Raw genomic sequence first — 26,397 nt, 5'->3', positions numbered from 1 at the left:
TTTGCTCACAAACATATGGAGAGGAGGATTAGATGAAGAGAGACTACTACTAGACTGCTGATTAGAAATTATCAATGTCTTTGGGCCTTGTTAGGCCATATTAGCCCATTTAACATCACTGGCCACACAATCAACGCATGCATCTTTGAAGCTGCATTGGCTTTTGTAAAGTAATTCAGATGTCTTATGTTCACTTTCTATGTTAGTTATAATTTTCAATAGGTTATGTTTTTATCCAAGTTATAGATGTCATGTTTAGCTGTCTTTTTATGTGGGGTTATTATGGGTTATTCCACTTGTACTTATTGTTAATGAGGCATTGAATGCTTACCTTTTTTGTTTCTTGGAATCTGCCCCTGAGTCTCCTCTGGGAAATAGGGCAGAATATAAATATAAATTAAGTTTTATTATTATTAGTAAAACAATTGTGCTAAGATCCTAAAAACTCAATTTTTCCTTAGGTTGTATGAAAACATTGTCAGGTCTAACATAACTTCGAAAAAATTACATTACCAGGCTATTACATTGCCTGGCCATTGTCTATTCTAGGGGCCCCTTCCTCACAGCCATATAACTCAGAATATCAAGGCAGAAAATCCCACAATATCTGCTTTGAACTGGGTTATCTGAGTTCACACTGCCATGTTTTCCAGTTCAATGTTGATTTTATACAGACGTGGAAGGGACCTAGGTCGTCAGGAAAGGCCTGGTCCCATAAAAACGTTTTGATTTGCGAAGGAATGAAGAAGGACAGTATTAAACGTTTAAATACTTAGGTGACAAAGGTAAAATCTAAAATAAGTATTAAAATCTCCTTACGCCTACCAAAACTTATGCTGCCAACATCTTCCTCGTCAGTCAACAAAGTTTATTATCCAAATTTCTTTCTCTTCAGCCTACCAAAGCTTAGCAAACAAACTTATTTATTTCAGACATTTATATCCTGTCCTATCTCAACCTCCGCAGAGGGACACAGGGCGGCTAACAACCAGCCCACAACAAAAAGCATAAATATGCACATTCAGTAAAAACAATATAAAAACATTCAAACAATTGCCGATTTAAGTCATCATCCCAAAAGCAGTCAGTCCAAGTCCATTAAAGCCAAAGCTTTGCCAGCCAGTCAGCCTAGTCCGCGAAGGCCTCATCCCACTTGTTTCCGAAAGGTCAGGAGAGATGGAGCCGATCTAATTTCGCTTGGGAGTTCCACAGCCCAGGGGCCACCACAAAGAAGGCCTTGTCTCTTGTCCCAACCAACTGCGATTGCGATGGTGGGGGAACAATTCCTTCAGATATTTCCCTTCAGATTAACAAAGTTTATGCCTTTGTGCTGGCCTGGCCTATTTGGGCCTGTCCTTCAGAGGCCCTTCCACACCGCCCTATATCCCAGAATATCAAGGCAGGAAATCCCAGAATATCTGCTTTGAACTGGGGGCCCTTCCACACCGCCCTATATCCCAGAATATCTGCTTTGAACTGGGGGCTCTTCCACACAGCCCTATATCCCTGAATATCAAGACAGGAAATCCCACAATATCTGCTTTGAACTGGGGACCCTTCCACACCGCCCTATATCCCAGAATTTATTTTTTATTTATTTCCCATATTTATACCTCGCCCTTCTCCCCCCGAAGGGGGACTCAGGCCGGCCTAATGAAAGCATCATACGATGCTAGCATCATAAAAACAACCACAGTACAATCAAAATATTAAAAATTAAAACAACAATTAAAACAATTAATTAAGACACATCCATTAAAATCAAAATCCTAAAACCAGTCCGGGTCAATTCATTGCCATAAGCTGTGTGATCTTCTTCCACTTGCTGCTCACTGATCAAATGCTTGGTCCCATAACCAGGTCTTGATTTTCCTTCTAAAAGACAAGAGGGAGGTGGCCAATCTGATATCTCTAGGGAGGGTATTCCATAGGGAGGGGACCACTGCTGAGAAGGCCCTGTCTCTCATCCCCATCAACCGTGTTTGCGATAGTGGTGGAATCGAGAGCAGGGCCTCTCCTGAAGATCTTAAACTTAATGCTGGTTTGTGGCAGGAGATATCTAGGTAGGAAATCCCACATTATCTGCTTTGAACTGGGGGGTCCTTCCACACTGCCCTATATCCCACAATATCAAGGCAGGAAATCCCACAATATCTGCTTTGAACTGGGGGCCCTTCCACACAACCCTATATCCCAGAATATCTGCTTTGAACTGGGGGTCCTTCCACACAGCCTTATATCCCAGAATATCAAGGCAGGAAATCCCACAATTATCTGCTTTGAACTGGGGGCCCTTCCACACAGCCCTATATCCCAAAATATCTGCTTTGAACTGGGGGCCCTTCTACACAGCCCTATATCCCACAATATCAAGGCAGGAAATCCCACAATATCTGCTTTGAACTGGGGCCCCTTCTACACAGCCCTATATCCCAGAATTCAAGGTAGGAAATCCCACATCATCTGCTTTGAACTGGGGGCCCTTTTACACAGCCTTATATTCCAGAATATCAAGGCAGGAAATCCCACAATATCTGCTTTGAACTGGGGGTCCTCCACACAGCCCTATATCCCAGAATATCAATGCAGGAAATCACATAATATCTGCTTTGAACTGGGGGCCCTTCCACACAGCCCTATATCCCAGAATATCAAGGCAGGAAATCCCACAATATCTGCTTTGAACTGGGGGCCCTTCCACACAGCCCTATATCCCAGAATATTAAGACAGGAAATTGTACAATATATGCTTTGAACTGAGGGCCCTTCTACACAGCCCTATATCCCAGAATATCAAGACAGGAAATTGTACAATACATGCTTTGAACTGGGGGACCTTCTACACAGCCCTATATCCCAGAATATCAAGACAGCAAATCACACAATATCTGCTTTGAACTGGGGGGCCCTCCACACAGCCTTATATCCCAGAATATCAAGGCAGGAAATCCCACAATATCTGCTTTGAACTGGGGGCCCTTCCACACAGACTATCAAGGCAGGAAATCCCACATTATCTGTGTGTGGACTCAGATAACTCAGCTCAAAGCAGATATTGTGGGATTTCATTCAGCTGTGTGGAAGGAGCCCAGGTGTTTTGGACTTCAACTCCCACAATTCCTAAAAACCAAAACACCTGGAGGGCTGGCCCAAGTTGACACAGACCTTTGAAATGCACGGGTTTGGCAACTCTGGCCACATTCAGACGTGTAAACACAGCCTGTGTGTTGGAAGGCTAGATGAAGAGGAAGCGAGAGGAGGAGGAGGAGGAATGGAAGCGAGAGAGAGGAAGAGGCCACAAGGTCAGGTCGAGGAAGGCGAGGGGTCCCTCTGAGTCGGCCTAGAGCTGAACCCCATCCCCACAGAGGAGGCCTCAACAACAAAGCAGCCAGGCCTCTCACCTGAGATCCAGGCACAGCCGCGGAAAAGGCGGAGAAGGCAGCTCAGGCGGAATCCATAATAAAGCCCTCTCTCGGCCCGTCGGCGAGATGGGCAGGAAGTTCCGGAAATCCCGCCCTCGTTGGCGGGGCAGCCCGGGCATAGGCGAAGAGGACTGCAGTGGGCGACTGCGATTGGTCTGGTGACCCCGTCACTCACAAAAGCGGGGCGGGGTTTGTGCACGGCTGCTGGCACGTGACGTCTCCTGTGGGGAGGGGAGGGGAGGGGAGGGGGCGGGGCCAATGCAGAGGGACAGAAAACTCCAAAGGGGGAGGAACACTTCCTGTAGCTTTACAGAGCCTTTAGGCCAGGGATGGGCAAACTTGGGCCCTCCCTCCAGGTGTTTTGGACCTCAACTCCCACAATTCCTAACAGCCTGGGATGGGCAAATTTGGGCCCTCCCTCCAGGTGTTTTGGACCTGAACTCCCACAATTCCTAACAGCCTGGGATGGGCAAACTTGGGCCCTCCAGGTGTTTTGGACCTCAACTTCCACAATTCCTAACAGCCGGTATGATAGCCATGTATAAATATGTGAGGGGAAGTCACAAGGAGGAGGGAGCAAGCTTGTTTTCTGCTTCCCTGGAGACTAGGACGCGGAACAACGGCTTCAAACTACAAGAAAGGAGATTCCATCTGAACATGAGGAAGAATGTCCTGACTGTGAGAGCCGTTCAGCAGTGGAACTCTCTGCCTCGGAGTGTGGTCGAGACTCCCTCTTTGGAAGCTTTTAAACAGAGGCTGGATGGCCATAGTGTGGATGCACCCTCACTTTCAAAACTTGCATGGAGACCTAGACTCATACATCATTAGTGAAATGGCATAAGACGGTATCACATTACATTGAACTACCTTATGTCTGGAAATCTTTGCCTTTTCCAGGGTTTACCGCAGGCATGGGCAAACTTGTCCCCTCCAGGTGTTTTGGACTTCCAACTCCTAGAATTCCTAGGCTGTTAGGAATTGTGGGAATTGCAGTCCAAAACACCTGGAGGGTCGAAGTTTGCCCATGCCTGCCTTAGCGTCATAGAATCATAGAACCACAGAATCTTAGTGAAATGATACATGGCAGTATCACATAGCATTGAACTACCTTATGTCTGGAAATATTTGCCTTTTCCAGGGTTGACCAAAAAGGGATTTTTAAAAACCACCTAAATCCATTCCACTAATAAGCAAATCAGTAAAAGACAAATCTGCAAATGTGGAGAGTTGACTAGTAGTATTTGACACAACAGTGTGAGCCAATTGCAAAAATAGAAAGTCTGTTTTTACAAAATCTGCTTGGGGTCAGGGACTTTCCAAAGAGAACTGCTGAAGTTCCTTCTTTCTTCATTGAAAAAAGTCTTTCTTGCTTTTCGCAATCTGAGGCATGCAGAGATATTTATTTAGCACAGAAGGAGAAAGGAAGCTTCATGTATTCTTTTCTCGTTACTGTCCAGTGGATGAGGAATGGTGGTTCGAGGCTAGCATTCCTCTTGCCAAGGTTCAGACTGATTCCATAGAAAAGGAATGGCACCAGTTGGGAAAATAAATGTCTTATGATGTCAAACACATACAGTAGGAAGACCTGTGAATAGAAGAGATTCTGTCATGGAGGAGAAAGTGCTTCCAAGTTTATGCTGATATCAAAGCCAATGTATTGGATGGGATGTTTGATGACGGTTCTATCTATTAAAAGCTTATTAAACTTGATGAACGTGTTCACATCTCTTATATGGGATTAGTTCCAGGCATGGGCAAACTTCGGCCCTCTAGGTGTTTTGGACTTCAACCTCCAAGCTGTTAGGAATTGTGGGAGTTGAAGTTCAAAACACCTGGAGAGCCAAAGTTTGCCCATGCCTGGGGTAACCTATAGTTTGCTAGTAAAACTGAATTGCTGTGTTGCGAAATGATACATGTCTAAAAATATATCACCAACATTAAATGTTTGGAAAATACATCAGTGCTAGCCCACTGATGTATTTAAGTGATGCTTTAGTTGTAGTCATCAGATTATTACTGTGAACACCTACATTAAAGAAATGAGTATTTAATAAAATGTAAAGTACAGTAGCTATCACCAGAAGAATCTTCATGTGTGACTAGATTCCAACAATGTCAGTGAGAGTCATAGGCTGTTCCTGTCCACGTTCCTCAATTGTGCAATGCACACAAACAATGGGAGATTCGTTGAATGACTTAAGGAACCAAGAGGCACTATTTCCCATTAGCATTAGCCTGTAAGGGATTAGGAACAATTGTATCAGTGGCAGCATTGATAATCTGGCCCTGCCAACAGATGGTAATGCCTCTTGTCTGCTCAGTTCTTACAGCATCATGAGTAACAGCATTAGTTTAACAGCTGTGAGGTCTGAACAAGAAATCCAGATTTAAAATCATGGAAGTTTCTCTAAGGCCAGAGACAAAACGGCATGGGGAATCTTGTTCTGCAATGCATTGCTGGTTATGCAGGTTTGCTGTATAAAGAGATATGTGATTGTCAGTTGTCAGGTAGAGTGGTAGTGGGGCAAATACAACAGGAAAAAGTGGGATAGAAGTCTATGTACTATGTCTGCGTGTGAGAGAGATAGAGAGATTTGGTTCTAGCCAATTAAGGATTGTAATAATTAACACTGGTTTGAACAGGAACAATGTTTTTCTTGGCATCTGCCAATATTAAAATACTAGTCTTCAGTGCAGCTACACAGACAAAAGCCTTTTATTGTTCCTGCTTTATGACAATGTTTTACTGGTCCAGCAACTACCTAGGGTGCATCTACACTGTTAATGCAGTTTGAGCCCATTTTGACTGCCATGGCTCATTAGGAGCTGTGGCTTAGTGAGGCATCAGCACTATTTGGTGGTGAAGAGTAGAGGCCTTAAAAACTACAACTCCTATTATTCCATAGCATTTAAAGTGGTGCCAAACTGTATTAATTCTGCAGTATAGACACATCCTGAGACATCTATTGGACATCTGTTGACCTTTAACCAGTAGACTATGTTGGGGCATATAAGAAATCAGTTAGTGAGTGTGTTAGCTGTAAAATGCAAAGCAGGAAGCTGATTGGTTGGGCCACGCCCAAGGACCTAGCTGATCCCAGGAGTTTTGGCAACAGTTTCATATTTAGGCTTGAGTTGTGTATGTGCTGGCAGAGAGAGAGTGAGTCAGTTCTTGCTTCATGAGCTGCTGGAAGGAGATTCCCCACATGGACACCAAAAGACTATTTATATCTCTCTCAAAAAGGACATTGTGTGAGTCAATGTAACTGATCTCATGGCTGTAAATATGTTCCTATGTATTGCGAAGAGTAAATCACTTTTTCTTTATTGATCATCTGTGTGGCATATTTTTTTTCTCTCTGGCAAGACAGTGTGTGGACTGATACAACGTGAACTACACGTGATTTTCATTATGCTAACAGACTATTTGGGATTAAGACTTAAGAAAGCCATATCTACCAAGTTGTAAATGTATATGAAACACTACAGGATATTACTGTTGACTCAAAGTCTGGAAAAGTCACTTTGTCTGGGCGACAATTCCCTGTATTATCAATGTCCATGGTGTCTGGTGGATTCTAAAAGTTGCCATCCAAAAAAAGATCTGTATTGTCCTGTCTGTCTCCTTTTATCTTTTTCCTGTCAACTTCTTCCCTCCTCCTCCTCAGGCTCATTCATGTTACAGAAATATAATGTTATTTTTCCACTTCAAGTGCTGTGTTTCCATCCCATGGAATGCTGTCACTTAGTGAGGCACCAAGTATTTGTTTAAACTCTCCTGAAACTGCAATCTCAAGATTCCACAGAACAAAACCATGGCAATTAAATCCTGTAATGTGAATGAGCTTGTTGTCTTCTTTCCCTTCTTCATTGTGCCAAAAACAAGTTGGTTTCTAATTGGAACTGGCAGGGCTGGCCAAGTTAACAGGTTTATAAAGTTGTTATGGAAACATGAGAGCTGTGGTTAGATTTATTTACGGACAGTTGAAAGTGTGCTCTAAGGTATAAAATAAACATCACCCTCATTCATGTCATAGTTCTTTGTGGTTTGATAAATGCCTTTTAAGCTAATATAATCAGCTCACAAAGAGCATATACGTGTAGAAAAAAACATGTTCACACTTGCCTTGATCAATACCTGCTTTTCCAGTTTAATTGAGTTTGTGAGCTAGAGAAAGGGACATTTTTCCTATGCCGCTTACCCTAGGAAACAAGTTCTTTTCATTGTTCCCTCCTGCTTGCTTGAGCCAGTGATTTTCAGGCTGCCTCTTGTGTTGGAAGCAAAATGGGAATAGTTAAAGCTGGATATTTACAGTCTCCTCAGAACTGGTTTTCCTTTGGGCTTTTATTAAGATATGACTTGCACGTTGTGTGGTAAAGGCGAAAGGTATTCGGAGATGTGTTAATAACATTTTTTTCAAAATGAGGATTTTTGTTGCTTTTGAAGGGCTTTGTGAATCTTTTGACATCTCAACAGAGGATACAGTGAAAGACGTAAAGCGGATGATAAAGGTAAGACCATGACCTTTAGCCAAATTGTTTCATAATACTAATTTTTAGTAAACGTGAAAGTTGGAATCAGATAATACTCACTGCTCAAATGAAGGAAAATCACTCAGATTTCATGCATGCTGCAGCTTTTTATAAAATAAGGAGCTCAGCTTTAATTGAATCTTTGTCGCTGTCTTTCATTTTAAGCTTCTTGATTTAAATTGATATTACCGGATTATATTAGTGGAAAGCTGCCCTTGAGTTCTGTTTAATTCACTTGACTGGGCTTCTTTTTCCTCATCAGATTTCTTATTTTTCCCTCTTTGACATCTGAGCTTAATAAACAGTTTCAAGTATACCTACACTCTCATGAGAGAAAGCACATTTGTTTTGTATGAGATAGCACAGGTGAGCAGAACAAACTAAATAATTAGCAGTACAATCCTATGCATGTACACTCAGAAGTAATACCAACGGAATTAACCAGGACTTATTCTTTGGTATGCAGGAGCCCAACCTAAGAACTCTGTTGTATTTGAAGTGCATCTGATTTATTTTAACTACACAGCCCAACAAAACAAAATTCTTGATGTGTTAGTTTTTAGGCCTATTCCTGGGGTTATTTGGGTGCTGATTCAGAAAACTGCATTGGATAGACTGCATCAGCTCTCCTTTCTTAGATATGGTTATCATGATTTTCCATAGGTGAGCAGATGAAGACTGGTATATAGTATATGTTCTGTATCTCAAAAGCTAGAATTTAGAAGGGAAAGTGATGCTGTTTTTGGAACCAGCATGTCAAATATACCCAAAAATAGGGCTGACATTTGAGGCACCAAAATACGTATTGACCAGTTTGATACTGTGCAAAGCAAAGATATTCAAACTGAAATTTTAAACTCTAGTAGACAGTGACTAACTGCTGGCAGTTCCAATTCAACAATATCTGAAGAACTACACACATCCTACTCCCCTGCTCAAGCATCGTTGTGATAGTAGAGAATTTATTTCTAACACCAAATTCATAACCAGAACTATTGAGGGCAAAGAGCACTGTAAATCAACATGACATGATAAAAGCCTAAATATAAGTCATCTGATATATTCAGTTAGGTTTGTCACACTGTACTCCGGAGCATGTTTACAGAATTAAGAGTGACTCACGCATAAATGATTCTGCATCAAATTGCTTTTCAATTCTATGCATGTTTGGTTGCAAGTATGTCTACTGAATTCAAAAGAGAGATGCAGGACTAAGACTGAGCCCCCTTCCACAAAGCGGTATAAAATCCACATTGAACTTGATTATATGGCTTATAAGAATTCAGATAACCCAGGCGCTTCCAGACAGGCCCTATATCTCAGGATCTGATCCCAGGTTTTCTGTTTATCCCAGATTATCTGGCAGTGTGGACTCATCTAATCCAGTTTGAAGCAGAAGACCTGGGATCAGATCCTGTGATATAGGGCTTGTCTGGAAGGTCCCCCAGTTCAAAGCAGATATCGTAGATTATCTGCCTTGATATTCTGGGTTATATGCTGTGTGGAAGGGCCCTGAGTCTACAGAAGGTTTTCCTACAACTTCATGATCTCAGGACTCTTCCACATAGCCATATAGCCCATAATATCAAGGCAGATAATCTACAATATCTGCTTTGAACTGGATTATCTGAGTCCACACTGCCATACAATTAATTTCAATGTGGATTTTCTACAACTGCATGGAAGAGGTCTGAGGGCCTTTTTTCACAGCCCTATATCCCAGAATATCAAGGCAGAAAATTTCACAATACGTGCTTTGAACTGGGTTATCTGAGTTCACACCCGGATAATGTGGTATTTTCTGCCTTGATATTCTGGGATATAGGGCTGTGTGGAAGGGCCCTTAGAGTGCATCTGTACTGCAGTATTAATGTAGTTTGACCCAAGACCCTTTGCATACTATTATTCCAGATTAAGATATATAAAATGAAGCCTGTATGCAGAACATGGAAATATGTCTCCATGTCAGTTTACTTATTTCTATTAACTGACTTTCCCCCTTTAAGGATTATTTTCATGTTCCTCTCTCTGAAGACAAACAAAGCAGGAGATATTTGAAATTGATGTATGCTGGAGCAGTGTTAAAGGACAGCTGGATACTTGCTGATGTGGGCATTTCAGTTTCATCCATGATTAAATGTGTACTTAATGTGTGTATATATATCAGGGTGCCTAACTAACACATAAAATCTCTACTGTTTACTCTATGGGGCTTATGCTAGTATCATTTGGCTGTAATTGAAAGCTTCAGATCTTCAGATAGAACATGGAAACCTTCAAGTAATGACAGCAGGAAGGCATTATGGCAATGAGAGTTAATCTTCAGCTTAGCAATATAAGGGACCTGCAGAGATTTCAATAATAATAAATGATGTTGTAAGGGATCTGCAAAGATTTTCATAATCTTAAAAGGTTGTATTTCTTAACAGTTTATATGCCTTACATACAAAGATTTCATGTATCTAAATGAACTTACATTTCTCCATAGAAACTGGTTTTATGGAAAGAAAGATCCAAATATATTAAGGAACAGCTTATTGGTTTGGTATGGGTCATTCAAGTCCTACCATAGTGGAATCTGACAGATTTATTAGCTAGGATAGTGGTTCTCAACTTGTGGGTCCCCAGATGTTTTGGTCTTCAACTCCCAGAAATCCTAACAGCTGGTAAACTGGCTGGGATTTCTGGGAGTTGGAGGCCAAAACTCCTGGGGACCCACAGGTTGAGAATCACTGTGCTAGGAGCAAGAGCAGTGCTCTGGTTTACCACCAACCTGCTAAGAGATACTACATTCTCTGGCGCTGGTTCCCAAGGGAGCTGGTGGAGTGTAAGATGGGATTCATTGCTTCAGGCATTGTGGAAAATTTAAATGGATCATTTTAATTTTCCACAGCAGCAGGTACAATGCTACACAGGACATCAGGGAAATGTAAGCGTTAGCTCCCAGACCCAGATGGATTTTTAAAATACGTTTGGTTATGACTGCTACATTAATCACAAAGTGGCTGTGAGAAGTCTTCCATCTCATTTCATCTTCAAGCTTCAGTCTTTTTTTAAAAAAAAGTCTTGAGCAATGTAATAAAGCTTAACAAAAATCAAAAAGTTCTCCCAGCCTGGTACATTTCTAGTATAAAAGCTCAACTGGAATAAAATCATCTTTACAAGTGGAACAAAGTTGGGCAAGATTGGACAAGAGCATGCCCACCCTAAAACTTCCTTTTTATCTGTATAGATCAGCGGTTCTTAACCTGTGGGTTCCCAGATGTTTTGACTTACAACTCCCAGAAATCCCACTCAGTTTACCAGCTGTTAGGATTTCTGGGAGTTGAAGGCCAAAACATCTGGGGACCCACAGGTTGAGAACCACTGGTATAGATCAAGGTGCATCTAAACATTAGGAAGAACTTCCTGACAATTAAAGCTGTTAGACTATGGAATATGCTGTCTCAAAGGATGGTGGAGTCTTCTTCTTGACAGGTTTTTACACAGAGGCTAGATAGCCATCTGTCAGGGGTGCTTTGATTGTGATTTCCTGAATGGCAGAGGGTGAATTAGATGGCCCTAGTGGTCTCTTCCAGCTTTATGATCCCCATGGGATACACTAGCATTGATTTATCGGGGATATCACTCTGAGGAGGGAAAAATGAGGCCACTTAATCATTTGACTAAGAATACATCAATTTATTTATTTATTTACAGTATTTATATTCCACCCTTCTCACCCCGCAGGGGACTCAGGGTGGATTACAATGTACATATACATGGCAAACATTCAATGCCATAGAAACACAGCATATATAGACAGACACAGAGGCAATTTAACGTTCCAACTTTTCATGAGGATATTCTGGCCACCAGGGGAGCTGTTACTTCATGGTCCATTTGTGACACTGATGAAGCACTTCCTCATTCTTTGCAGGCTTGCTGCAGATTTTTATGGCATTGTAAATTAGTTAAATTAGCCACCCCACATAGGTGGTACTTAAATTTCCTACTTGACAGATGCAACTGTCTTTCAGGCTGCAAAGGTCGACAGCATACTACACTAATTGGTTGGTCACTCACTCCGACCCGGGCTGGCTTCAAACTCATGACCTTTCCGTCAGTAGTGATCTTAATGCAGCTGACCCCCAGCCAGCTGCGCCCCAGTCGGGACTGGGCGCAATAATATGGTCTTCCTCTTTTCCTACTGTCTTCAACTTTACCAAGCATTATCAACTTTTACAATGAGTCATGTCACACTAAGGAACACCATACTACTAGCAAGAGATAGCAAAGGCATGGAAAGACTACTGAAGAAAGTCAAGAAGGCAAATGCAAAGACAGATTGGCAGATGATATATATATATATATATATATATATACATACACACACACACACACACACACACACACACACACACCACAGATGACATATATAACTTTAAAGCCAATGATGAAAACCCTGAAATAGTTCAGTATTTTCCATACCTTGGTTCAGATATTAACCAGAATGGAGACTACAGTTAAGAAATCAAAAGAAGACAAAGACTTGGAAGGGCAGCTATAAAGGAACTAGACAAGATCAGGCAGTATAAAGTATCATTGTCCATACCATTATCTTTCATAGAATCATAGAAGAGACCACATGTTCCATCCAGTCAAAACCTCTGCCATGTAATATAAGCACAATCAAAGTACCTCTGACAGATGGCCATCCAGCCTCTAAGGAGGGATCTTCCCCATACAGTGGACTATTAAAAAGACAATCAGTTCTAGAACAAGAAGTCTCCTAAGAAGGCAAGGTGAATAAACTGATACTGGTATACATGTTATGTTGGACATATAATGAAAATACATGACTCACTAAAAAAGACAGTAATGCCTGGCAAATTAGAAAGAAGTAGGAAAAGAGAAAAATTACAAAACTTCATCAAAGATGTCTGAGTTTGGAAGATCTGAGCAGGACTGTTGATGCTAATGTAACTTGGAGGTCTCTCATTCATGTGGTTGCTATAAGATGAAATTGACCTGTGGAGGTTAACAACAACAACAACATGGTGTTGTTTTGTGATACATCCAATTCATGATAGCCTCAGTTTAGCTATTTTGATTTCTAGTGTTAATTCAGGCTTGAGCTTTTATTTTTATACAGGACTGAAAAGTTATTTTAAAAACTGTCTCACATATGATCTCCCAGCCTGTGCCAACATGTTATTTCTCAGACTATACATGGGAAGAATTATGACACCAGAGCCTGAGTGCTGTTTCAGTTGTTTGATAAAAAGGGAAGCCATGTGCATTGTCTAATCAGAATGTTTGCAGAAAGTAGACAATAGCTTTTCTACATTAAGACGTCCTGCTCTCCTTTGAAGGAAGTTTCCTAAAAAGAAGAGTTTCTTAGTGTAGCTTGGCTCTGACTTGAGGATTCTGAAATAATAATTTCTGTCTTACTTTATTTTTTCATTTTGAGAGGGGTTTTAAAGAATTTTTGTTGCTGCTGGCATGTCGTTACTTGGGCCACAGAACAGAAAAACAAGGAATGGAACATTGAATTCCAACCTACTGGCTTCTGCCCAGTCCATCCCTGTGATCTAGAGCTGGATTTGTTCTCTGTGTGGTAAACAAGGGCTGAAAAAAAGTCTGCGCTCATATGAGCATTTCTGTAGCTCGAGGCAGGCAGTTAACTATAATTTTATTTCTACTGAGGTTGAAAGCTGTCTATCTAATGAATAACAAAACTGTTCTCTGTTTGAACCAACACCATATACTGGACTATATTAGCTATACATGAGTTCTTATAACTTCCAAATAAAAAGATAAGAGCTATCCCAAAGTTGTTGTTGTTCATTCGTTCAGTCGTCTCCGACTCTTTGTGACCTCATGGACCACGCCAGAGCTCCCTGTCCCAAAGTAGACTGTAGTATCATGCAGCAATTTTGTTCAATGTTTGTGTAGGTTGCTGGGAAGTTACTTAATGGTGAGACTTTTCTGGTTTACTGCACAGCTTAACTGGGGACTGATTTGAGATATTTCCAGTATTAAGGAGATCGGCTGCCTGATCCCCATGCCAGTGTTGAGATCTGTACAACAGCACTGCCAAGACATACATACATGTGTTCCAAAATGGCATCTTTCTGACGCTCTGCCCTAGGTGAGCAAGATTTGATATCACTTGAACTGCCATGGAATCCTGGGAGTTGCAGTTCTACAAGGTCTTTAGCCTTCACTGTCAAAGAGTGCTGGTGCCTCATCAAACTAAAACTCCCAGCACTGAGCCATGGCAGTTCAAGTGTTGCCAAATTGCATTAATTCTAGTACAGTGTAGACACATCCCGGGATTTTGATTTGTGTGGCCATCTGCAAAGAATTATTTCAAACTGGAGCTAAAGTAGGAAATAAGGGTGGCCCATGTCAGGGGTTCTATGCAGTCATAAAATTCCCTTTTAGAGTGGAAGGGACTCTATTAGCTCTAGTTAAGTTAGTCAGATATTTTCAGGTAGTTGTAGTGGCCTTCTCCAGGAACAAGAACACACAAAGTTGCAGCAATATAAACATAGTATATACAATATCTACAAACTCTCTCTCTACAATTCTCCAACACAACTCAAACCTCGTCTTACTAACACAGGGTTACTACAATCTATAGTCTCAGCACTAGCGACCACACCACAATTACAATGACACCCATGGTTAAGCCTAAGACACTGATCCTGTTATCACTTAAAGAAATGCTGTGTAACTTACAAATCCTGACAGCCCAAACTAGTTAATGAGAGGTGACAAGGGCCAGCAGAACATGTGATCATTTCCACTAGGAAATGAACTTTGTCATGGCTGAATTTTAAATTTGGCACTGGTGTGTGTGTGTATGTGTGTATGGGGAACATGTACGCTGGTCATTGCAGATAAATATACTAGTATATGTGTATTAGCGCATCTTGTTATAACACGATAGCTAAAGACTCCTTAGGCAGAAATATTTGCATGAATGACACAAAGGGAAAAAAGTAAAGTGGCCACTGCCTTGTAATCACAAATAATGCAAATGGAAAGAGTTATTTGAGTTGCGTTTGCTCAGGGGACATATGTGGCAACCTATGATGTGCATGCTGCATTTGGTGCTAATGAGGCAAACGTGAGGTCTATGCAAGTCAGGAAAATACAGCATGAGGAAGGATTTTTTTCAGGTGCAGGCAGGCCCTTTCTCAAAATATTTTTCTAAGAGACAGGATCCAATGTCCTTCACCAACAACAACAACCCTATACATTTGGCTAGAAAGATGAAAATTATTTTTAAAAAGATACCAGTAAAAGCAAAAGCTTTAAAGTGGCATCCAGGAAATTCTAAATATTTTGGGTTATTCATGCAAAGCTTATTTCAATTTTCTGTTAATGAAGCCATGGCTAGGAACACATCCATTTCATTAGCTGAAGTTTATCTTTAACATTGGGATATCAATGCCATTAACTGGGTTTTCCTTCCAGGAAGAAGACAAGCCTATTCTCTATGTTTACAATGCTGTCACTCATGAAAAAATGCCCATAATGGGAAGGATTTGTCTTCTCTCATCAAAGGTTTCCCAACTGAAAAATCTTGTAACCTTGAAGTCTGGCTTCCCAAGCAGCATTTATTGTCTCAGGACTCAAAAGGGAAGAGAAATGTATGACTGCAACACATTGAGTGATTATCAGTTAGATATAGGTATAAGATTGTTTGCATTTGTTATTTTTTCCCTTACGTGACTACTTCAACCTCCAGGTTTTTTTTTCTCTAGAGCCAGATAATTTAAGGCTGCATATTAACTCACCAGGACCCTTCTACACTGCCATATAATCCGGGTTATCAAAGCAGATAATACACATTATCTACTTTGAACTGGGTTATATGAGTCTAATCTGGATTTTATATGGCAGTGTAAAAGGAGTCCAAGAGTAAGACTCATGAACCCAGTGATATTTAATAGTGAATCAGATTGCATAAAATTCCATTTCAAGAAATGTCTAAAATTCATATACAAGAATGGTTCAGGAAGTGGCCTTATCCCAGCATCAAGTTAATGTCTAAACCTTCAGGGGACGAAAGAGATCATTGCTATTTTTCCAATGTATCAATTTTCTGTTTTCGTTCTGTTTCAATTGTTCAACTGTTTTAAATTGTATAATCACCCAGATTATGACAGAGTGGGATAGAAACTATAGTGGCTACTGTTTGTTAGTGGGGCATTGACTCTATTCTGGGTTTTAGCCTGGGTTGAAAGGGCTTGTCCTCAAAATAAGTTGATCAGCTTGGGCAGCTCAAAATTTGGACTAAATGCCAGAGAGAATTCACTTCTGCAATGATTTGAAAGCCACCAGCTGCCACTGGTTTAAAATATTTTAATAAATACAATATATAATAAGATAAACCAAGTCACAGATTAAGGATGTGTGCTTAAAATTACCTTCTATTAAATGTGTGTGTGTGTGTGTGTGTGTGTGTGTGTGTATTAATGTCTATGCTTGAAATATAATAAAGTATTAAATTGTTTGAATTTTTATCTTTATATTTTTTATGTTTTTGTATTGGTTTATATTGATTGTTAGCTGCCTTGAGTTCCTTATATTAGAAGAAAGGTGAAGTAAAAATAAAGTGAATAAAAATCATAAAAGTAAATAAGTATATTGCCTTTTTGCTGGACAGAAATGCATGGATGGCATCCTGAACAAAAATATAAATGCTCACAAATAACTTGAACTCTTTTTTGGCAGGTGCAACTCTTCATTTGGATGTTTGGGATGGATGGAAAGAATTTCTGACCGCATGTGTTTTAGGAAACACACCAAAGGTCCGACGCTATCTGTCAAAGGAAGAGCCAGTTCTCAAGTATGGTGGCTCAAGATCAAATCTAAAATTTTCTTCTTTCAGACTAAGAATGTTCTAAAATCCCTTACACAAATAAATATACCCACTAAACAATGATATAACATCCTTCTGGTGATGGAGTTCAATGACATAGCCATATTAGTCTAAAACATTTAAATGTGAAGCCCCTTACAGACTAAATGAGATAACAAGGTAGGTAGCATAAAGCTTTCATGGACAAAGTGTATTTCCTCAGATGTATCCCCACAAGGTCTGACAACATATCCCCACAGATATGTGGGGATGTACTCAACATTTAAATATTTATTAAACTGAAATTGAACATAACATTAAAGATTACTTATTTAATACATCTACATCACACCTCTCCTTGCTAACAGATCCTGAGTTCAATTCTCTCGACCACAAAAGTGCCTCAACCCAACAACTAAGTCTAAATCTTGGAATCTGTGATCTTCCAGATCCTATCCCAGCTGTCATATTTTAGTTATTTCAAAATTAGATTCACTCCCAATATTACATTATTTCATGCCTTCCCAATATATCCTGACTTTACAACTAATTTATTGTATACCTCATTTCTTTCAGATATCAAAGGAGGGTAGCTCTGTATATAGCAGCCTTCTTTGGACATCTTCAGCTTTCAGCCTGGCTCCTGAAACAGAGTACAAAGCCCACTGAACCAGTTGGTGTGCATCCCTATCGTGAATGGTGTCATGAAAACAGTCATCCTGATATCACAAAATGCCCTGTGCATGCAGCTGCAGAAGCTGGCCAACTCATGATGCTGAAAGCATTTGTTAATTTCAGTGCCTTATGCCTCGAATGCCAAAACTCTGCCGGACAAACTCCACTTCAGTTATGCATCCAGCACAGACATAAGGACTGTGTACTGTATTTAGTCACCAAGATATGGTCCGTGGTTTCCTGCCCTAATTTCTCCCTTCCCATGAAAATCTATATTAAGCTAAAACTGTGGCTTCTTCAAGCTCAAAAAAATATCCATAGGAAAAAGCGATGCAACCAGACAGCAACTTTCAGAACACGAGTTGGAGATGTTGTCCTTGTGGATGGCTTCACAAAATCCAAAATGACTTCCAGAGGTTTTTATTCAGCCCGAGTCAAGGATGTGGATGGCAGAGGCTGCAAACTACCAAGTTTAAATGATCGGTTTCCGCATGAAGAAGGTGGTCGTTCAAGAATTTCAAAGAGGCATTTCAAAGGGACCAGTGTCAAATTACCTCCAGTGATAGATGGCAATAAAAGAGCTGATATGCACAAACATCAGCAAAAGAAGAACAACAAAAGGAAGAAGAGGCCTCTTAGCGGTGCAGATGATATGGACCAACATATGTGTCTAGCCCGGGTTCCTCTACCCCCTGGACCCATCCTTAAGCCATCTTATTATTATTCCATACCCAATGCAAAGTTCCTATTAAAACCTTCTCTGGCATCTTTTTCAGAACACATTGGAAGAACTCCAAGGGAGCAAGCAATCTACTGCTTAGCCATAGCCAGGTATGTGTCTACCTCCTCTTCCTCCCTTTAAATCAAAGGTTGGTGACTCATTCAAACATACACAACAAGCCAGAAGTTAGCAATTAGTGGTACTTTGTGAAACAGCAGCCTAATTTCCAGTTGCTTCCTTCAAAAAAAAAAACAAAAAAAAACAGAATCAGACTATGAATGGTGATATAGCAGATAAAGGCCCCATCTACACTGCCTGCCATATAATCCAGTTTCTGAATCCAGGTTATTTCATTTGAACTGGATTATATTGCTGTGTAAGGCAAAGGTAAAGGTTTTCCCTGACATTAAGTCTAGTCGTGTCCGACTCTGGGGGGTGGTGCTCATCTCCATTTCTAAGTCAAAGAGCTGGTGTTATCCATAGACACCTCCAAAGTCATGTGGATAGCATGACTGCATGGAGCGCTGTTACCTTCCCGCAGAAGCAGTACTTATTGATTTACCCACATTTCCATGTCTCGAAGTGCTAGGTTGGCAACTGGAGCTCACCCTTCTCCCCAGATTTGAACCACTAACCTTTCAGTCAGTGAGTTCATCCGCTCAGCAGTTTAACCCACTGCACCACTAGGGGTTATACACAGCCTTATATTGCTGTGCAGTCCCATATAATCCAATTTAAAGCAAAACAAAAAAAACCTGGATTCAGAAACCAGATTAAGTGGCAGTGTAGATCCAGCCAAAGTACTGTAGTGTACTGAAATCCATCTATATATATAAATTTGTTAGGGGCATCCAACGAGGAAACAAAACTCAAAAACCCCCCAACGAAACTTAACCAAAATTCCCATGCCCATAACACAACCCACAAGGTACAAACATATCTACTCAAAATGAAAAACAACACAACAACACACTCACAAAACGGCAAAACAACAAAACTCAAAAATCCCCCAACGAAACTTAACCAAAATTCCCATGCTCATAACACAACCCACAAGGTACAAACATATCTACTCAAAATGAAAAACAACACAACAACACACTCACAAAACGACAAAACAACAAAACTCAAAAATCCCCCAACGAAACTTAACCAAAATTCCCATGCCCATAACACAACCCACAAGGTACAAACATATCTACTCAAAATGAAAAACAACACAACAACACACTCACAAAACGGCAAAACAACAAAACTCAAAAATCCCCCAACGAAACTTAACCAAATTTCCCATGCCCATAACACAACCCACAAGGTACAAACATATCTACTCAAAATGAAAAACAACACAACAACACACTCACAAAACGGCAAAACAACAAAACTCAAAAATCCCCCAACGAAACTTAACCAAAATTCCCATGCCCATAACACAACCCACAAGGTACAAACATATCTACTCAAAATGAACAACAACACAACAACACACTCACAAAATGGCAAAAGGATAAAACTCTAAAAAAAAACAACGAAACTTAACCAAAATTCCCATGCTCATAACACAACCCACAAGGTACAAACATATTACTCAAAATGAAAAACAACACAACAACACACTCACAAAACAGCAAAACAACAAAACTCAAAAATCCCCCAACGAAACTTAACCAAAATTCCCATGCCCATAACACAACCCACAAGGTACAAACATATCTACTCAAAATGAACAACAACACAACAACACACTCACAAAACGGCAAAAGGATAAAACTCTAAAAAAAACAACGAAACTTAACCAAAATTCCCATGCTCATAACACAACCCACAAGGTACAAACATATTACTCAAAATGAAAAACAACACAACAACACACTCAAAACGGCAAAAAAACAAAACTCAAAAAAACCCCAACGAAACTTAACCAAAATTCCCATGCCCATAACACAACCCACAAGGTACAAACGTATCTACTCAAAATGAAAAACAACACAACACACTCACAAAACGGCAAAACAACTGAGCATGCGCATTGGCGCCCAGCCGCAAGTTCCCTGGCGCGCGCACATGCCCTTCCGGCCAACGTTCCCTCTGCGGAAACCATGCCCACTCCAATCCCCGCCGCGCCGCTTCCCACACACACACACACCCCTGCCGCACACACAACCCCCACTCCATCACTCCCCCCGCCGCCGCACACACACACGCAACCCCACTCCCCCCGCCGCCGCACACACACACGCAACCCCACACTCCATCACTTCCCCCGCTGCCGCACGCACACACGCAACCCCACTCCCCCCGCCGCCGCACACACACACGCAACCCCACGCTCCATCACTCCCCCCGCCGCCGCACGCACACACGCAACCCCACTCCCCCCGCCGCCGCACACACACACACAACCCCACGCTCCATCACTCCCCCCTGCCACCGCACACACACGCAACCCCACGCTCCATCACTCCCCCCGCCGCTGCACACACACACGCAACCCCACGCTCCATCACTCCCCCACCCCAATCTTACCTCCTTTTACTTCACACCCCCTCCAAACCCCACCCCGCCCCTTCCCGCCCTGTCAAAATCTAGGAAAGACAGGAAGGAAGGAAAGAAGGAAGAAAGAAAGGGAGGTAAAGAAAAAGGGGGAAGGAAGGAAAGTTAGAGAAAGAGGGAAGAAGAAAAGGAAAGAAAAGGAAAGATGGAAGGAAAGAAAAGAGAGACAGCAGAAAAGAAAGAAAAAGGGGGAAGGAAGGAAAGAGATAGAGAAAGAAGAGGAGAAGGAAAGATGGGAGGGAAGGAAGGAAGGAAGGAGGGAAAGAAGGAGAGAAAGAGGGAAGATTGGCCACAGCAACATGTGGCGGGTAAAGGTTGTTATTTCTATTATTATTATTATTATTATTATTATTATTATTATTATTATTATGCTATTGTTCCTATGAGACCCTGGAGGAATGGGAGAGGTGTCAGGTCCCAGAGGCAATGCATTGCATTATTGTTATTGTTATGATGGTGGTAAAATAAAAGGAAATAAAAAGTGAAAGATGGAAGCAAACAGGGAGGGAAGAAAGGCAAAGGAAGAAAGGGGGAGGGAATGAAGGAAAGAGAGATGGATGAAACCAAGTAGTGAAAGAAAGAAAGAAAGAGGTAGAGAAGGAAGAAAGGAGAGAAAGGGGAAGGAATAGGTAGGTACCTCTCTTTCATAATAGTCCAGATATCTACCTCAACTTTGATAAGTTTTACTATAGGCCACAGCAACGCGTGGCAGGGCACAGCTAGTTATATATAATATGGAATAATTCATTGTATAAAATGACAAAACTCTTTTTGTAGAATTCATGGATATGGAGGGCCAATTGTGAAATAGATTAAAGGTTCTTTATCCATTCTTCCTGAGAAGGTACGAAAGAACAATGGTCTCATTTACCTTGATCTGAGAACATCCCTTTAGCTAAGACTTCTTCCTTAATTGCTTATCAGGAAAAGATGTGCCTCCCTTATCTGTGGAGTATTTGCTTGTTTGAATGAATGGACAACTGTGGTTGACACATAATATGTAATGACATCACCAGGGGCTGTCACTAGATCTCAGGTTTTGGCTTGGAAATCTCAGGGCCTGGGATGATCCTGGACTGGTAACCCTACTTTTCTAAGCTCTGGTTTGTACCAAGCCTAATATTATTGTGTGTGTACATGTGTGTACGATCTGGCTGTGGCACAAAGCCTGAATAAACCAGCTATTTTCTTTCTTTAGTAATATGGCCAGATCACCTCCCTGTTTTCCTAAGGTTTTTGTTTTGAATTGTGAAAAAGCAATAATGGAATCTTCTCATTTATGGAAGGCTGCCAATTCTCATTTGGAAGGAATAGCTAAACATCTTAACAGATGAGTGGATACTGCCACCATGTGTTAAAAGCAATTTCTGTACCATACAATGCCGACTTTGGTCTACACTGTCAAAACAGATGAAGAAAAGTAACTCAATGAAGCAATAATTTCTTGAATGGTAGGACTGCAGGAAACAAGTCCTGAAAGATGAAAATTGCTATACTGTAGAAGAAGAAAATTGAAGGAGTAAATAACACTAAACAACCTAGAAGAGATGGGTCTTCTTCACACAAAGCAATTAGGGTGATAGAGGGAAAACACAGTGAATCGCAGTGTTTCTCAACCTGGGGGTCGGGATCCCTAGAGGGGTCGCGAAGGGGTGTCAGAGGGGTCGCCAATGACCATCAGATAACAGTATTTTCTGTTGGCCCAGGGGGGTTCTGTGTGGGAAGTTTGCCCAATTCAATCATTGGTAGGTTTCAGAATGCTCTTTGATGGTAGGTGAACTATAAATCCCAGCAACTACAACTCCCAAATTTCAAGCTCTGTTTCCCCCAAACTCCACCAGTGTTCTCATTTGGGCATATTGAGAATTCGTGCATATGGAATATTCATGCCAAGTTTGGTCCAGATCCATCATTGTTTGAGTCTACAGTGCTCTCTGGATGTAGGTGAACTACAACTCCAAAACTCAAGGTCAATGCCCACCAAACCCTTCCAGTATTTTCTGTTGGTCATGGGAGTTCTGTGTGCTAAGTTTGGTTCAATTCCATCATTAGTGGAGTTCAGAATGCTCTTTGATTGTAGGTGAACTATAAATCCCAGCAACCACAACTCCCACCGGATAAAATCAATCCCCCCCCCCCCCCCACCAACCCCACCAGTATCCAAATTTGGACGTATTGGATATTTGTACCAAATTTGGCTCAGTGAATGAACGTACATCGTGCATACCAGATATTCACAACAGCAGCAAAATGACAGTGATGAAGTAGCAACAAAAATAATTTTATGGTTGGGGGGTCACCATACAGGAAGTGTATTAAGGGGTCGTGACATTAGGAAGGTTGAGAACCACTGGTGAATCGGGCCTACGCAGTATAGTGATTTATAATAATAATTCAAAATGTATGGAAACTGGGCTATATAAGGGTTATAAACACATCCAGACAAGCCATATATAGCAGGATCTGATCCCAGGTTTTTTTTGCTTTAAATTGGATTATATGAGTCTGCACTGCCAGGTAATCTGGGATAAACAGAAAACCTGGGATCAGATTCTGGGATATAGGGCTTGTCTGGAAGGACCCTTTGTTTAGTGACACAGCTGTCATATATTTTGATGAACAATCATATTTTGGCAGCTAAGCTAAAAATATTCCCTTGCACAGGAAGACACCAACTCCTGGCAAAAAAATATATATGCAGGTGTGCATTAGATATATTGCTAACAGATGGTCTGCCACTTTACAGATGCTCAAGCTCTCTCTCCTGCATTTTTTTTTAGTTATTTGCCATTTTATAGAAAGGGACACCATTTTACTATACACTGTATATAATTGGAAATTGAGTATCTATAGATTTTAATATCTATGGACATCCTGGACCCAAATGCCCATGGATAATGAGGACCCCCTCTGTCAGTACTATGAATATACAACATTAGTACTTTAAGATTTGTTCGTTATAAGAGTTGCAATTAAGGTAATTACTGTTTGATCTATCTCTGAAAAATAACCAATATTACATTTAAATCTTTTATGCAGTTCATTTAAAGAGAAGCCTTGGCTCCAACAACTGGGTATTGCAAGAACCCTAGCCAAAAAAAGCATATGCAAAGCTATGTACTGATGAGATCCGGTTTTAAATGAGCCTCTTCAAGAGATTATTCTTCAGGGAGTGGGCTGATGAATTATATTTGCACATTGTGCTATAATTTCTGAGAAACTTAAGAACTCTCCATTTCCTGCAACTGAAATGACATTAAAACTGGGTCGAGAAAGGTTTATGGAGACATAATAATACCATACATTAATAACATGGCATCTGTAACTGAAGATTTTGTATGTAGCGCTATAAGCCACCAGGATGTGTAAATAGTCAAATGTTTGTTTATAGACAGCTCAATTGGAGAAAGGGAAGGAGTTGCTTTTTCAAATAAATATGACAACTGAAGTTTACTGTTTGGTTGTTTTTGTCCATGGCGCCCTGGGAAAGATTGTGGTATGAGAAAGAATTTTAACCAGAGGTCTTTGGGAAATGAGGGATATTAACCCTGCAAAAAGATCTGGTGTATGTAAACAAGAACAACAGACATCATTCTGTGAGAAGTGGGTTCTACACATCCACTGAAGCCCAAAAATAAGGTTAAAGAACACTTAGGGACATTTAAATATGTGGATTACAATTGTAGCCGCAAGAGTTACAAGACTGAAAACTGTAGAAGACTCTTCTGCTTTAAATGGTTGTGTCAGAGGCAGCTGAATAAAATCCTACATTTTCTGCTTTGAACTGGAATATATGGCTGTGTGGACTCGGATAAACCAGTTCCAAGCAGATATTGTGGGATTTTTTGTCTTGATATTCTGGGTTATATGACTGTGTGGAAGGGCCCGGAGAGGAAATTTCAGCAAGTGTTCTTTGGAGTTTAAATGTTATTGTCCTTTGTCTTGGGGTGCATCTACACTGTAGAATTAATACAGTTTGACACCACTTGTACTGCCACAGCTCGATGCTTTTGAATAATCAGTTGTAGTTTTACAAGGTCTTAAGCTTTCTCTGCCAAAGAATGCTTGTGCCTCACCAAACTACAAATCCCAGGATTCCAAGGCAGTTAAAGGGCCCTTCCATACAGCCATATAAACCAGAATATGAAGGCAGATAATCCATCATATCTGCTTTGAAATGGGTTATCTGAGTCCACGCTGCTATATAATCCAGCTCAATATGGATTTTATACAGCTGTATGGAAAGGGCCAAAGTGGCGGCAAACTACATTAATTCTAGAGTGTGGATGGATCCTCTGGTATGTTCCTGACTTGGCAACATTAAATCCAACTCTGTGTGTGTGTGTGATCTAGCCCATCATATTCTTTGGGAACAAGGCAAAAAATCTTAAGGAGCATAAAAGCTAGTTGGAAATTATATCTTTTTTTAAAATGTGATTTCCAAAGTTGTTTTAACAACCTTCTCCTTCACATCCATTCAATGATGACAACCGAGATACACAATTGCAATAGTATTGATACTGTTCCCCTTGTGGCTAACAGCCTAAACTGGCAATAACTGATACATCCAATATTTTTCAAATTGAAATTTGTATCATTTCAAGAAGTAAGTAGCTATTGTTTAAAAACAACAACCTCCATTGTATCTGAACTTGTGGAGACTGTGAAATACAGTATATGTGTTGGCCAAACAACAAAATAAAACAAAATTCACAAAAGAGAGACATCTTTATAGATGTATCTAAGCTACAGAAGTAATGCAGCTTGGCCACACTTTAATTGCTTTGTCTCGGAGCCCTTCCACACAGCCATATAATCCAGAATATCATGGCAGAAAATCCCAGCTTTCACCTGAGTTATCTGAGTCCACACTGCCGTATAATCCAGTTCAAAGCAGATGTATGTGGGATTTTATTATGCAGTGTGGAAAAGGCCTCAATGCTGTAGGATCGTGGGATTTGCAGTTTGGTGAGGAATCAGCACTCTATAGCAGAGAAGGCTACAGACCTTGTAAAACCACAACTCCCAGGATTCCATAGCATTGAGACATGGCACTTAAAGTGCTGTCAAACCACAGTCATTCTACGCTGTACAGCCCTTCCATATATCCCAGAATATCGAGGCAGAAAATCCCACAATATCTGCTTTGATCTTGGTTATCTGAGGGCCCTTCCACACAGCCCTATATCCCAGGATATCAAGGCAGAAAATCCCACAATATCTGCTTTGATCATGGTTATCTGAGTCCACACTGTGATATACTTACTTAGGCAATCCCTCTTTGTCTGAGTAAGATTGTCCTCCAAGTTTGGTGTGGGTCCCTACGTGATTGTCGAGCTCTATTCTTAACCTGCATGTTCTCCCGCAGTGAGGGCATTGGTTTCCAGGTGGAAGGTGGTCCCGGTCGGGGTTGGCTAGACGTGCATTCCTCTTGGCACATTTCTCTCTTTCACCCTCCATTCGTGCCTCTTCCAATTCTACAGCACTGCTGGTCACAGCTGACCTCCAGTTAGAGCACCTAAGGGCCAGGGCTTCTCAGTTCTCAGTGTCCATGTCAGAGTTTTTAAGGTTGGCTTTGAGCCCATCTTTAAATCTCTTTTCCTGTCCACCAACATTCTGTTTTCCATTCTTGAGTT

The 26,397-nt window shown here is 40.9% G+C and overlaps 2 protein-coding genes across 3 annotated transcripts in view; one reads left to right on the top strand and one right to left on the bottom strand.

The window, feature by feature from the left end:
- Nucleotides 1–3,520, bottom strand: part of RNF13 (ring finger protein 13) — a 73,190-nt gene extending 69,670 nt beyond the window's left edge. Inside the window, exon 1 of the mRNA XM_060767730.2 lies at nucleotides 3,402–3,520. The gene's annotated coding sequence lies outside the window, so the exon portion shown is untranslated. The remainder of the gene's footprint in view (nucleotides 1–3,401) is intronic.
- A 4,062-nt stretch (nucleotides 3,521–7,582) lies between these two features.
- Nucleotides 7,583–24,209, top strand: ANKUB1 (ankyrin repeat and ubiquitin domain containing 1). 2 transcript variants are annotated; one of them, XM_067465990.1, is made up of 6 exons: nucleotides 7,583–7,934; nucleotides 9,962–10,105; nucleotides 15,423–15,639; nucleotides 16,686–16,800; nucleotides 17,389–18,318; nucleotides 23,801–24,209. In XM_067465990.1, exons 1-6 carry the CDS (start codon nucleotides 7,845–7,847, stop codon nucleotides 23,883–23,885), a joined length of 1,581 nt encoding a protein of 526 aa, XP_067322091.1. In that variant the 5' UTR covers nucleotides 7,583–7,844; the 3' UTR covers nucleotides 23,886–24,209. The 2 variants fall into 2 exon arrangements, with proteins under 2 accessions (XP_067322091.1, XP_067322092.1); XM_067465991.1 differs by having other exon boundaries at nucleotides 7,860–7,934; nucleotides 9,990–10,105.
- Nucleotides 24,210–26,397: the final 2,188 nt, after the last annotated feature.

This window comes from Anolis sagrei, chromosome 3 (genome assembly GCF_037176765.1).
Source record: "Anolis sagrei isolate rAnoSag1 chromosome 3, rAnoSag1.mat, whole genome shotgun sequence".
Lineage (NCBI taxonomy): Eukaryota > Metazoa > Chordata > Lepidosauria > Squamata > Dactyloidae > Anolis > Anolis sagrei.
Note: the sequence above shows the minus strand (reverse complement) of the source record. Positions and strands in the feature narration are given on the sequence as shown.